The 14,986-nt window shown below is 46.3% G+C and overlaps 1 protein-coding gene across 1 annotated transcript; it reads left to right on the top strand.

Moving 5' to 3' along the window:
• Positions 1-770: 770 nt before the first annotated feature.
• On the top strand, positions 771-3,524 carry LOC136512964 (fasciclin-like arabinogalactan protein 2). The gene is made up of 2 exons (XM_066506964.1): positions 771-1,228; positions 2,630-3,524. The coding sequence occupies exons 1-2, from the start codon at positions 884-886 to the stop codon at positions 3,521-3,523; spliced, it is 1,239 nt and encodes a 412-aa protein (XP_066363061.1). The 5' UTR covers positions 771-883; the 3' UTR covers position 3,524.
• The last annotated feature ends 11,462 nt before the right edge of the window (positions 3,525-14,986 follow it).

The following is a 14,986-nucleotide window of genomic DNA, read 5'->3' as shown; positions in this document are numbered from 1 at the left end:
GTGCCTCAGGGTGCTGCCGCCGGAGACCCGCCGCCCGCTCCCGTTGCGCGCTGCCCGCTCCCGGTCCCGCACCCCGGAGTAGCAGTCGCGCGCCGCATGCCCGCTCCAAGCCGCCGCACGCCCATGCCGCCGACAGGCACCGCGTCGCCCGCTCCCTCTCCGATGTGTTTTGGAGGAGTCAGTGTTTTGGAGGAGTCGAGGAACAGCCTGGAAGGATAAGGGGCAGCGTAGGCATTTGGTCTTTTCTTTTGAGGTTTGAAATTTTTTTAATTCATTTATTCACTGGACATCAGACGGACATCCAAAGGGGTAGACGGATAGTTCAGTTCAAAATAACAAGGGCAAAAACACAAAGTTAAAAAAACAGAGATAAAATCACAATTGAAGTACCAGACAAGGGCAAGAACACCATTTTCTCACATATATATATAATATAATTATTTATTTAATTTATATCTGGATTTTATCCCTTATAACGGCTCTAACACTCCTCTAATATCCTTTTCGTTTATCTGACTGAAAGAACTATTGACTGATTTATTATAAAAAAAATATTATTCGTTAATTGAAAAAAAAAACGACTTTGTCATATTCGCGGCTACCGAAACCAGTCATCCGTGCTGCTGGTACCACCACACCGACCGGCGATGGCATTCGCGCAATTATCGCCAAACTCCAAGGGTGCTAATCAAGACACCGCGACGCTTGCCAGGCTGGCATTACATTACATTGCCCCATATTTCACCTGCTCCACTCCACCGTCAGTGCGCAGTGCTCTGCTCTCCACTCACGAACTCCCCCCATCCGCGAGCCGCCGACACTCCGTTACTGCTCTGCTCTCCCCTTGCCCCCATCCGCTAGTTACGGCCAAAGCTCGGCGGCGATGGACCTGCGGCGGCGGCGGCTGGCCATGGTGGCGGTGTGGGCCGCCACACTGACGGCGGTGGCGGAGGGGTTCGACATCCTGCAGATCCTGGGGAAGCACGACGAGTTCTCGCAGTTCTGCAAGCTGCTCAACGAGACGCACCTGGCGGGGGACATCAACCGGGACCGGACCATCACCGTGCTCGCCGTGGCCAACGGCGACATGGGCCACCTCACGGGGGGACACTACTCGCTCGGCACCCTCCGCCACATCCTCGAGCTGCACGTCGTCGCCGACTACTACGACGACAAGAAGCTCAAGCAGCTGTCGCACGCCGCCACCGCCGCATCCACCTTGTTCCAGGTAATTAATTAACCCACGGATTCCTCCTGCCGCTCGGCTCGGTTTCTTGCTAGCTAGATCTGCAGCGTCAAATACTAGTTTTTTTTAGGCAGTTTGAAGCTCTTGTTTGCTTCTAGCCTTGGACTGTTTTGTGCTATCAGCCATTCTGAATGAAAAAGAAAAAGAAAAAGCGGCTTGCTCTGCTTCATCATAAATTTGGATTGAATCCTACAAGTTTTGTTTTGTTTGGAGAAAAAAGAACGCCTTTAGTTTTCCCTGAATGAATTTAAAAAAAAAACTCAAATTTCATAACTAATGCTGTAAATCCATTTAGTGACAACTCCACGAGTCGCTTTTGAAGTGGTGCCCACGCACATGCACGTGTTGGCCTCTCCGGCGACATGATACACAAATCACAAGGTTCCAGTAACATTATTTTTCACCCTATGGAATCTCTGGATTACTACCGGAGCAAAGCCTTGTTTAGTTGATGAATTTTTTTTTGAAATGGTACTCTAACATTTTTTTCGTTGTTATTTGGCAATTAGTATCTAATCATAGTCTAATTAGGCTTAAAAGATTTGTCTCGTGAATTTCGTCTAAACTGTATAATTAGTTTTATTTTTTATTTATATTTAATGCTTCATGTGTGCGTCCAAAGATTCGATGTGATGGGAAATTTTGAAAAATTTTGCAAAATTTTGGGAACCGGCACCGGCTCAAATTCGCTTTTTATTTTACCGTTCTCCAAGTCACCGAGTGCACTCTTGCAATAAAAAAAAAAGTCACTGAGTGCAGACTGATATAAAAATCACACCATCGGAGAATCATTTTCTTTTTCTTTGGTTGCTGAGCAAATAAAAAAGCATTTCAGCCAACCTGAAAGGAGGGGTCAAGCCGTCAAGGGCACGCACCCTGTTCGCTTGATCGGCCAACAAAACAAACAGCATCAGCCGCTTATAAGGCGTAGAAACGATCGAACAGGGTGATGGTTCTGGTTACTTGGGTCCCACTCTGACTACATATGGTCCTGGCATTGGTACGGGTGGCATATGGAGTTTTATTTTTCAGCACCAATAATGCTGTGAGCTGTCTAACATTAAGCTTGTTTCATTAAATTTTTCAAGTAATATATTTTGATAGAGAGTTTATTTAGATTTGTAGATATTAATATGATTTTTTAAAAACATGGTCAAATTTAAAAGTTTGACTTGTATAAAAGCAGAGTGAACTATAATCTGAACTTAGAACGGTGGGAGTATTTGACTTGCACAGTTGCACACCGTGAGACTCAAATAGTCCAATAGCTTTGGTGGTCGGTGCATCAAAGTTGGGACTGCCGATGCAGTAGCAAATTAAATTTCACTTGGCACTGAATTAATAAGTGAGCTAACGTATGCTCCTCATCGATGTGCTGTGCAGCGATCCGGATTTGCCCCCGGCATGGCAGGGTACGTGAACATAACGCAGCACCGCGGCGGCAAGGTGTCGTTCATCGTGGACGACGCGCCGGACACCGTGAAGCCCGTCACGTACGTGAAGCAGATCGAGAGCCACCGGTACGACTACTCGGTGCTCCAGGTGAGCGGCGTGCTGTCGTCCCCGGAAGCCGAGGCGCCCGTGGCTCCGCCGGCGCCCGTCAACCTCACCGACATCCTCTCCAAGAAGTACTGCAAGAGCTTCGCGGGGCTGCTGGCGGCCGACCCCAAGGTGTTCGACACCCTCAACGGCACCAAGGACACGGCGCTCACCATCTTCTGCCCCGTCGACGCGGCGGTGGCAGCCTTCATGCCCAAGCTCAAGAACCTGACGGCCAAGGCCAAGACGGCCATCCTGCTGTACCACGCCGTGCCGGACTACTACTCCATGCAGTTCCTCAAGTCCAACAAGGGCAAGGTCACCACGCTCGCCACCACCAGCGTCGCCAAGAAGGACTACACCTACGAGGCCGAGAGCAAGGAGGACACAGTCACGCTCGACACCACCGTCGTCACCTCCACCATCCAGGCCACCGTCAGGGACGACGACCCGCTCGCCGTCTATGCTGTCTCCAAGTTCCTGCAGCCTAAGGAGCTGTTCAAGGCGAAAACGGCGGACCTCGCGCCTGCGCCCGCTCCAGAAGCAGGGCCAAAGAAGAAGAAGAAGAAGCCCAGCAGCGGCTCGGCTGCCTCTGCGCCTTCGGACGAATCTGCAGATGGCCCGTCTGCCGACGACTCATCCGACGACGCCGCAGACAAGGCCGCTGCTGCGCCGTCGTCTCTGTTCGCCCGGTGGGTGACGATCGCCGTGGCGCTGGCGCTGGCGTTGGCGGCCTAAGGTGTGCGCTCATGTGCTATGTTTTTTCATAACTTATTTTGGACCCTATCTTCTTTTCTTTGTCCAATTCGTGTCCCTTCCTTGTTGGTGCAGAAAATAAGAAGGGCTATTTTTATTTATATATTTATTATTACCACATTCCATAAAAAAAGAAAATATTAGAGGTGTGTGTGAGTGATGTAACTGTTTTGGTTTTATTCATTGGGTTGTGGTGATCATTTTGTAATGATAGTGGCCAATGGAATTGGAGAGTGGGTTAAGTTTTCACATATGATACTATGGGCGCGCTCGGCTCTCCGGGGCTCCGGCTCCTCCATGCAGCGACTATGCAACCTTGTAGATCACTGTAGCGGTTAAAAAAATAGCTCCGGCTCCTATACAAATGAACGTGGATTGAGAAGGAGCTGCCGGAGCTACATTTGTGGTGCTCCGCCGGCTCCACCAAACACGGCCTATATATAAGTCATCATATGGAGTTTAGAGGTGCAGCAGTGTTTGTTGTTTGCTTTCAACCTGTCCGTGTTTGAGCTTTCGGAGTCACATGCCTCAAAACTATCCCAAAACCCTCATGGAAAAGTAACAAAAGGGGTACAGAGAAGACATTAGCATGTGGTGGCCTTGCTTCCTCGGGTTGTAAAGGGATATATGCCTATGTGATTTAGTCACTTTAGCTGCTACGATGATCTGTTCTTCTCATGATCACTGAAAAACAAAAAGAACAAACACGATCCTCATTATCTGACAAGCACCTTGGAAAGGCAGGTGTAGGAGTTTTACTTTTTCAAGGTGAAGCTTCAGAAGGCATGCCTCAATAAAACATTGCAATCAGCACCATGTCAAGCACTTCCTTTCATGCATCATGTTTGCTTTGCAGGACCATGCACACTACTTGCAGCCTCTATGCCTCATGGCAGATCACTGGATTGGAGCATCAAACCGTCATCTTCTCACTCTATCACCACCTGTTCCTAAGCTGACACTTTAAGCATCTTCTCTTTGCTTGTTCAGGCAGGCATGACCAGAGCCTCTATGCTTGATCATGGGTACAATGACGGTTGGATCACCATTACCTTCATTTCTTTGAACCAGTGAACCTCAGCTCTTGTCGCCATGGCAGCCTTATTAGCACCAGTACTGCAGGGCCTCCGATCCTGTTGTAAATGTGTACCATGAGAAACCCGTGATCCTGCCGGATGTGTAGGAGAAAAATGTCAAGTTTGAGACAATCAAAGCCTCTTACAATACTTCCTACATACACCAAGATTTTTTGCAACTCCCAAATAGTCGATGCAGCTGTTGTCAAACTGTACAGATTTATAATGTCACACTGTCTTGCATGTTACATATTCACATGATAGAATGATATGTTGTCCAAGTGAAATAACTTCAGTAGGTGAATCACATAATCCAAGAAATTATCGGCACGAGTAGCTTGATGAATAACATTTTTCTAGTAAAAGACAAGAGTAGGCGTTAAGGAAAAAAAAAGCAAGTACTCATTGAAAACAATCCAATGACAAGAACAGTAAAAAGGTGATTATGACCATTCCAAGGCTTCTCAATGGGAAAAGGTACATAAAGTGGTTCTCCATTGAAGTTGCCAAAAAAACCCTTCAAATTTCGTTCCATATTAGTTCAGGCTACAATAATCATATTGAAAGGATCAAGATGCTCAAGAGGGGGTGAATTGGGTTAATTACAAATTTCTTTGCAATAATCAAATCATATGGTTAGCCCAATTAACCCCTTGTGCCTAGAAAGTGTTTCTATTGATCTAATGCACAAAAGTTTTGTACCCTAAGTTCCAATTCTACTCTAGCATGGCAATTCTAGGAATGTAAATGACAAGTATTGAATTGCTCAAAGTAAATGCTTAAAGTAAAGAGAGTAGAAGGAACGCGGCGATGTTTTGCCGAGGTATCGGAGAGTCGCCACTCCCCACTAGTCCTCGTTGGAGCACCCGCACAAGGGTGTAGCTCCCCCTTGATCCGCGCAAGGATCAAGTACTCTCTACGGGTTGATTCTTTGATACTCCGTTGCGGTGAATCACCCACAACCGCTCACAATTTGAGTTGGGTCACCCACAAGCTCCGCCGGATAATCATCGAACTCCCAATCACCACCAAGGCGTCTAGGTGATGGCGATCACCAAGAGTAACAAGCACGAACTCTCACTTGACCATGACAAGCCTAATGAGAAGGGTGGATGTACACTTTGCTATTCTTGATCTCACTAATGAGGGCTCTCTTTGGGATTCTCAAATCTCAATCACCTCACTAGGACCTTGCACTTCTTGGCACTCTCTAAGGTGTTTCTCAGCTGTTGGAATAAGCAAAAGTACCCCCACACATGAATGGAGGTGGTATTTATAATATGGACTGAAAAACGAACCGTTATGTGCCTCTGCGGGGTGACCAGATGCTCTGATCATGTTGACCGGACGCGCCGGTCAGTTTACCCCGAACTCCAGCGTTTACAGTGTGAACGGACGCTGGCCAGCGTCCGGTCGCAATTTTTCCTCACTGGAACCTTACTGATGTCGACCGGACACTGGCCCTCAGCGTCCGGTCACTTCACTTCTCAGCGTCCGGTCACTTCCAGACGACTTCACCTTGATCAAATAAATTGACTGGACTCTGAGCCAACATCCGGTCACATCGAAGCCAGCGTTCGATCAGTATTTGACCCTCCATTCACTTTCAACTCTCGATCATATGTGAATGAAGTTTGCTCCATTGGATCTAAGGACTATTTTAGAGCTACCTAGCGCTAGTTTTAGCAAGTGTGCACCACACCTAACCCACTAGACTCACCTAGGTCAAGCTACCCGTCCGTACCCCCTTAATAGTATGGCCAAAGAAAAAACAAAGTCCTAAACTACTCTAAGTGTCACTCTAACTCCAATTGACACTTAGAACTAGTCCATCCTTAACCTTGTCGTCCATCCTTTGAAAACCGAAATGATTTCCATTGTAGGGCATGACCATCATGATAGCCCAAACGATCTCCATTACCGTGACCTAACTTAATTGCCTCTACAAAACACACGTTAGTCACAGTAATCACATATTGTCATTAATCACCAAAACTCAACTAGGGGCCTAGATGTTTTCAATCTCCCCCTTTTTGGTGATTGATGACAATACCACCTCGAGTATGTGAAAGAGATGAGGTTTTTAACATGCTTGGTTCATATAAGCTTTTTGCAATAAGAACAAAAGTGTTAGGCAAGCTTATATGACCCAAGCCAACATGATGTACTCAAAAGATATGAAATAAACATGAGTACTAGTAATAAAGCTCATTTGCATCGGAGTAAAGCGCGGAAGCAAAGCAAAAGAGCATAGCACAAGTGATAGGACATATAAATGATTCAAAGTAGAGAGCTCACATGTCACATATCACGATCACATAGATATCACTATCACATATATATAGTTTAATGCATAGAAGTAAACACACGATGAATGCATAAAAGTGTATCACACATAAAACTCCAAATGTACTAGATAATAAGCTACTAAGTAAGCTAAGCTCCCCCTAAATAGTCGCTCCCCCTAAGACTATCATACTCGAACCCTCTCCCCCTTTGGCGTCAAACACCAAAACCTAAGGGTCGGTCGGCGGGGTGGCAGCGGACGAGCCGGGCACTGAGGTACGAGGAGCGAGCTAAAACTGGGCGCCATCATCATCTGACCCTGAGCTCTAAGCAGTCTGACCCTCTGTAGCTGAAAGCGATGCTTAAGTAGTCTGGGTCGGATCAGGAACTAGAGCTACTATAGGCTGTGCTGGTATGACTGAAGCAGCTGGCTCTGATGATGCCACTAAGGAAAGGAGCGTCTCTGTAGTCCTAGTAATAGGTGCAACGATAGAAGGACCTGGGACATGCAAGTATGGAGGAGTAGGTTGCCCTATCAACTCACTGAAGGATGCACCAAGGCTCTTGGACACTGTAGTCTCTGACACTAGCAGCGAGGACGTCTTAGCTGGTGTGAAGCCTGTCTGAAGAGGTGTGAACTACGGGGCTATCACTGGCGAAGCAAAATAGTAGGACACCTGCTCTGTAGGTGAAGCAAACTATGCTGGTGGCTGTCTCTGACTCTAAAGCCCACTAGGCTGTAATGCTAGAGTCATTGAAGTGGTGGCAGACTAACCAAGCTGGGGCAAAGTTTGTGGTGGTGGAGCCCCAATCGCTGTCACTACATGCTGCATGAATCCGAGAAGCTACTGCTACATGAGAAGCTGCTGCTGATGCATGGCCTACTGCTGCTGCTGTATGGCCTACTGCTACTACTGGATGGCCTGCTGCTGGTGTTGGAACTCGTCCTGCCGAGTCTGAAACTATGCAAAAGTGGCAGCGGTCTCCTGAGCCTAGAGTGCCTGATCCTGCCTCATCCGCTCAAGTATAGCAAGTAGAGCAGGGTCTGTCTATGGTGTAGGTGGAGCTAAACTGGAGCTGCCGGCCTCATGATCTTGTCGACGTGTAGGCATCTGAGGAATGTCCCAGTAGTCCTCGTCTGAGCTGTCACTAGGGTCACTCTCGACCATCCCCTCCTACTGAGCAAGCTGTTCCTCCTCAGTAGCTGCAATACCCCTGATAATAGCATCCTACTGGGCTACAGTCTCTGGTACATCTGGACGACGGCGTAGCTGACTAGGTGCCTATGGTGTACTATGGCGGATCATCTGAGTTAGGTTATATGTAGGGAACTCTATAGTAGCACCACTGTACTCAGCTAGCATCTCAGGCGACCTCACTATAACTGCCCTGTGAATAAGAAATGTGATCCAATGGGCATAGGGCAACTGTCGATGACCTCTGAAACCCTCAGTAATAGTATCCTCCATCTCTGATACAAGGAGATCCCAAATGTCAAATATGGTCTGCTGCATTAGGGAGTTGAGAAGCCATAGCTGCAAGCGAGTCAAGCCCTCGTGATACCCCATCCTCGGAATCAGGGTCCTCCTCATAATGCATCCAACACTCTAGCTGTAGGAGTGACATCACTGGGAGTCTTGCTTGACCCCTCGCCAAAAGGCTCCTTGAAGTAGTGGCAAACCAAATCTATGGGAGGCACCATACCGCCATGAGGGTGTCTGGGAGGTGCTGTCTGTCATACCAAACATCATGTAACCTGATGGGCTGCTCCTGAAGCCTAAGTATCTCCCTATCCCTAGTGCTCGTCAGCCTATAATCCCTGCCTCTGAATGCAAAGTGAATGTATCTGTGTTGCGGATCAATCCATAGTGTAGCATAGAACTAACAGACCCAAGATGGAACATATAATCCTATCCATCCAATCAAGTCTGTCAGCCCTGGCAGATATGTAAGGTAGGGGCGAATGTGCTCTCTAGCTGCTGCAACTATAGACTCAATGTTGCACACCCTCTGAGGTCTGAATACAGCTCCACTGTTAAGATATGCATTGTAGAAATCCTCCTAGAGTGGTGTGTAGAAGTCCTCGAATGCTCTGTCATCCCTCCTCGGCGGGAACCACTACTCAAACTCCACAAACCTGAGCTGCTGCACCTGCTTGGCCGTGGCGGCCCTCAAGTCCAAGTGTGTCATAGGAGGCCGACCCTATGGTCTGGGTGGTGGATGAGAACCCCTCCGCTGTGTATCTGCCCTCGGCATGAATGGAGCACGGGTACGACCAGAGCGGCGAAGCTGTGGCTGAGGTGCCTGCTCTGTCTCCTCGGCCTGCTGTCCCTCCTAAGCCTGCTCTGCTGATAGTGTCTGCTGCTGTGACTCCCCCTGAGACTGATCCTCATCAATGGCAACACGCCAACCTCCAATCATGAGAGTCCCAGCTGGACCACCATGAAGGCGCTCAATCCGCTCAAGTGTAGCCCTCGCTTCTGGTGAAAGCTGATCTGCGATCTGGACTCCACTGTGAGCACCTCCTCTCTCAGCACACTCTGCAGCCTCTACAACTATGGCTGCTCTAGCTATCTCTACATCTAGGTACTTGCACTTCTTTGTTGCAGTCTTCTTTGTCACCTTGCCTTTTGGATCTATAGGCAAGCGAGGCGGACGCCTCGGATCCTCATCACCCAGACTGCCTCCAACATTCTTGACATGAACCATTGGTTGAATCTGAAAGGAACAACTACCGCTGACAAGAAACAACTGCCAACTGTCACATCCAAGGCTTGGCCTCGATCTGTACTCGCGAGCTTGGCCCTGAGTTGACTGACAACTGCCATTGAGACCTCAACGGCACCGACTCGCTGCACGATGGAATAGATTGGGTTTATAAATAATAACACTAAATCTAGAGATGTGAAACCCTAATAGAGCAAGCAATTGGGTACGGAATTGAATCAAAGGCTTGCTACCTGACGAACCGTCGATCCGAGGAGAAGAGAAACGACGCGTGGGGAACCACCGAAACATGAGGCTAGGGTTAGGTTATAGCGATGCGTTGGATCGGCAGTGGATGGAGATTGAGGTCTTTAGCAAGGATGCAATGTGAGTGCTAGGGCACGAGGCATCGGCGGCACTAGAGTACTGGTGACGGTAGTGGGCGGCACTAGGGTAGTGGAGCCTATGGGAAGGCTAGCACGGCAGCGCAGGGTGTTGCGGGTGGCGCACGGAGCACAGGACGATGTCAGCGCTAGGGCAAGCGGCGGTGGCGCTGTGGTTGTGGCACGAGCAGGGCGCTATGGTGACACTGTGGCGCAATGCAATCAGCACAGCGGTGCGAGGAGATGCATGGGCATGTGGGGACAGCGTCATAGGGCATGGCAGCGCTGCTAGCATGGCTGTGCTGGAGCGGCGCAGAGGAGCATGGCACGGATGCGACTGCGACAGTGGCTAGGGCTGGATCACGGTGATGATAGCATGGATGTGGAGTTGACCGAGGTGGTGCTGTGATTATAAAGGGTCTCCCACGGGAGTTGAATAAGGAAAGAGGAAAAGAGTTCGTATGCCGCACGAAACCTATTGATCGGACGCTCCGATGGCAGCGACCGGACGCTACCACTCAGCGTTCGGTCGATTCTAGAGAGGTCCAAATCCTCTGGAATCGCAACTGGACGCGTCCGGTGGACACCGACCGGACACAGCCAGAGTCCGGTCACCTTGCCTTAACGCCTTATTGCTCAACCGGACGCTCAACCTCCAACTGACCAGACGCTGAAACACAGAGTCCGGTCACTCCTTCACAGCGAGTTCACCTCCTATGAACTGACCAGACGCTGGACTCTAGAGTTCGGTGCAGCGTCCGGTCACCCTTTTTTCCAGCAAATCTTCAAAGTTCTTCATGCTGCCTGTTCCCAATCAAGTCCCAACTTGAATAGATCCAAATAAACACCAATTAGGACTGATGTGAGTGACCTCTCTCAAACCCTCAATTTTTTCAAAAATATTTTGCCTTAGGCTATAATTCTTTTTAAGAAAATAGGCAATAAGAGGGAATTTGAAGACAAATGACAAAACAACATTCTTGCATATGCAATGCAATACTTGTAAGTAAATCTAGTTGCTTGTCAAGTTTGATCCAAGGTTAAGCTTCTTCACATGCTTTTCGGTGGTTATCTTAACCATGTTAGACAAGCCCTATATGCATTACAAAACATTAAACATGTTGTATATTATAATGCAATGCAAGGGACAACACAAGCTCATTTTTTAGTGAAGTTACTAAAATCAAGCACATTGAGCTCATTCCGCAATCTACAAAATGTTGCCTCATCTTGCGGTTTAGTGAAGATATCTGCCAATTGATCCTCGGTCCTTACACCTTCTAGTGAAATGTCATTCTTTGCAACATGATCTCTAAGAAAGTGATGACGGATATCTATGTGCTTGGTGCAAGAGTGTTGAACCGGATTATTTGCAAGTTTTATCGCACTTTCATTGTTGCACAAAAGAGGTACTTTTCTAGAACTACACCATAGTCTAGCAAAGTTTGTTTCATGTAAAGTATTTGTGCACAACAAGCACCCATGGTAATGTATTCCGCTTCGGCGGTGGACAAGGCCACACTATTTTGCTTCTTGGAGTACCAAGACACAAGTGATTTACCAAGCAAATGGCACCCTCCGGATGTGCTTTTTCTATCAACTTTGCAACCGGCATAATCCAAATCGGAATAGCCAACTAACTCAAATATAGCCCCTTTGGGATACCAAAGGCCAATGCTTGGTGTGTGCTTAAGATACCTAAGGATTCTTTTTACGGCAATTAAATGAGTTTCCTTAGGATTAGCTTGAAATCTAGCGCACATACATACACTAAACATGATGTCGGGCCTAGATGCGGTCAAATATAACAAGCTACCAATCATAGAGTGGTAGAGAGTTTGATCAACCGTGTTACCTCCCTCATCTAGGTCGAGATGTCCATTAGTTGGCCTTGGTGTCTTGATTGGCTTACATTCATCCATCTTGAATCTCTTGAGAAGATCATTTGTATATTTCTCATGAGAGATGAAAATCCCTTCTTTCATTTGCTTGACTTGAAAACCAAGAAAGAATGTAAGCTCTCCAATCATTGACATCTCGAACTCCTTCGACATCAATTCACCAAACTCTTTGCAAGATTCTTCATTTGATGATCCAAAGATGATATCATCAACATACACTTGACAAATGAAGATATGCCCATCAAGCTTCTTGGTGAATAGTGTGGTATTGACCTTCCCAATGGTGAAGCCCTTCTCAATGAGGAAGTCCCAAAGGCGCTCATACCAAGCTCTTGGGGCTTGCTTAAGCCCATATAAAGCCTTGGACAACCTATAAACATGATTTGGATATCTAGGGTCTTCAAACCTAGGAGGTTGATCAATATAGACTAGTTCATTAATAAAGCCATTTAAAAATGCACTTTTCACATCCATTTGATAAAGTTTTATTTCATGATGTGATGCATATGCAAGGAGGATACAGATGGCTTCTAATCTTGCAACCGGTGCAAAGGTCTCTCCAAAATCCAAACCTTCAACTTGAGAGAACCCCTTTGCCACTAGTCTTGCCTTGTTCCTCACAACAATGCCTTGATCATCTTGCTTGTTTCGGAATACCCACTTTGTTCCAATAACTCTTACACCTTTTAGCCGCTCTTCAAGAGTCCAAACTTTATTTCGGGTGAAGTTGTTCAACTCTTCATGCATTGCATTTATCCAATCCAAATTTTGAAGAGCTTCTTCTACCTTAGTAGGCTCAAAGCAAGAGACAAAAGAGTGATGAGCAATAAATGAAGCAAGTTTTTGTGAGCGAGTCATTACACCCTTTGATGGACTCCTTATGATGAGATCTTGTGGATGATCTTGTAGTAGAGGTGTATTTCTTCTATTGACCACTTGAGGAGGAGGTTGTGGAGCATCAACATCTTGTGCTTGTACCACCATTTGATCATGGGAGACATGAGTGTCTTCATTTTCTACTCTCCCATCTTTATCACCATCTTGTGGCACACTTGATGAAGAAGATGGATTAATCACTTGAACATGATCATCATCATCTTTAGGCTTGATGTCTCCAACTGGAATGTTCTTCATAGCCTCCCTCAATGGTTCATCACCTACATCATCAAGATTCTCATGGGCTCCTTGGGAGCCGTTAGATTCATCAAATTTCACATCATATGTTTCTTTAACCAAGCTGGTGGCATGATTAAATACTCTATATGCTTTGGACTTTGATGAGTAACCAACAAGAAAACCAATATCACAACGTCTTTAAAACTTCTCTAGGTGTTGCCGCTTCTTGTAGATGTAGCATTTGCAACCAAACACCCTAAAGGAGACGTCTGGCTTCTTCCCATTGAGCAACTCATAAGATGTCTTGCTAAGGAACTTTTGAAAGAATAGACGGTTTGATGCATAGCATGCGATGTTGATAGCTTCCGCCCTTAGAGCTTCGGGGGTGTTGTACTCATCAAGCATTGTTCTTGCAAGAGTGATCAATGTCCGGTTCTTTCTCTCAACTACACCATTTTGTTGAGGAGTATATGTTGTGGAGACCTCATGCTTGATCCCAACTTCATCACAATAGGCTTCTATGTTTGTGTTGTCAAATTCCTTCCCATTGTCACTTCTTATCTTCTTAAGCTTCACTTCAAATTCATTTTGAGCTCTCTTGGCAAACTTCTTGAAACAAGATGCAACTTCGGATTTGTCATGAAGGAAGAATACCCATGTATACCTTGAATAGTCATCAACAATCACAAGACAATAAAGATTTCCTCCCTAAACTCTTGTATATTGTTGGTCCAAATAAATCCATATGAAGGAGTTCTAGCACTCTTGCGGTTGACATGAAAGCGTCGACACAAAATTTTTGTCTTTGTGTCGAGGTCACACGCAGCAAGCCAGAAGGGTCCGCTCAATGGAGCAGATCTGCCTAGCTTCAGCGTAAGGGTGGTCGATCCTACGCAATTCTCCCGAGATGTGCCAATCAATTTGACCCTACAATTGACAAGGAGAGAAAGCTCATCAGTAATTAAGGGCGAAACATGCCGGTTTTGCTAGATAGTCCCGAATGTGCGGCTTTAAGAGCCAATATGAGAGGAGATCGACTAAATAGTCAATCCCAACATATTCGCAAGAATGAATCGGTTAAAGCTCATGGGGTTGTATAAGAAGAATCGGTTGTCATTCAGGATAAATATTATTTAAGCAAATCTTAATCAATGACAATAAGATATCAACAGTGATCAGTTTGTACTGAGCCAATGATTATTAGTAACTGAACTCCTCTTTATATAAAGAAACAATTCAACATCACTTAACCATTTAATAAAGATAAATCTAATGAACATGTTAGATCTCATCTATCGCCATGACCAGTGGGGCATGAGGCAGAATCATGCATGCCGTAATACAATAACAAGATCATGGGGCTAATATATCTTTCAACTTATCTCTACTTCAATGATCTCGTAATGTGAACAGTTCATGAAAGCATTCGACATTGGCTAAACAGCCGATTCAGGCATAGCGCATAGTTAAGGTCATGCCTTCTCAGGAATGGGTCTACCAACCAACAATCCCCACTCCACGGTGCCAACAGTGGGGTGAGAGGCAGAATCCCATAGGCCGTGATGACAGGCCATGGAACGGTTTTCATTGACTAATAGATCTACTCAAGATCGAACATGCCTTAACCACACGCTATGCACGATTAAGATTAACGCAAAACAGCCGATAAAAACATAACTCATCGTTTAAGATGTAGATTAGATCAGTTTTAGATTAGCAAACGATGGGTTAAACAAGATATAAGGCCGATCTAGATCAATCTCAATCGGACAGAGTGATATTGCTGTAATTAGATAAACAATGAAAGCAATAAGCAATATCGGTAACTTAATGAATCTACCAAATACTGCCATACTAAGGTAGAGCCGATAACTTGACCTTGATCTAATTCAAGCAGTGGGGTGTGAGGCAGAAGCACACATGCCATACTTGAATTAGACAAGAGTCGATAACTAGCCTATACCAGAGTCGCAGTGG

This window comes from Miscanthus floridulus, chromosome 16 (assembly GCF_019320115.1).
Source record: "Miscanthus floridulus cultivar M001 chromosome 16, ASM1932011v1, whole genome shotgun sequence".
Classification (NCBI taxonomy): domain Eukaryota; kingdom Viridiplantae; phylum Streptophyta; class Magnoliopsida; order Poales; family Poaceae; genus Miscanthus; species Miscanthus floridulus.
Note: the sequence above shows the minus strand (reverse complement) of the source record. Positions and strands in the feature narration are given on the sequence as shown.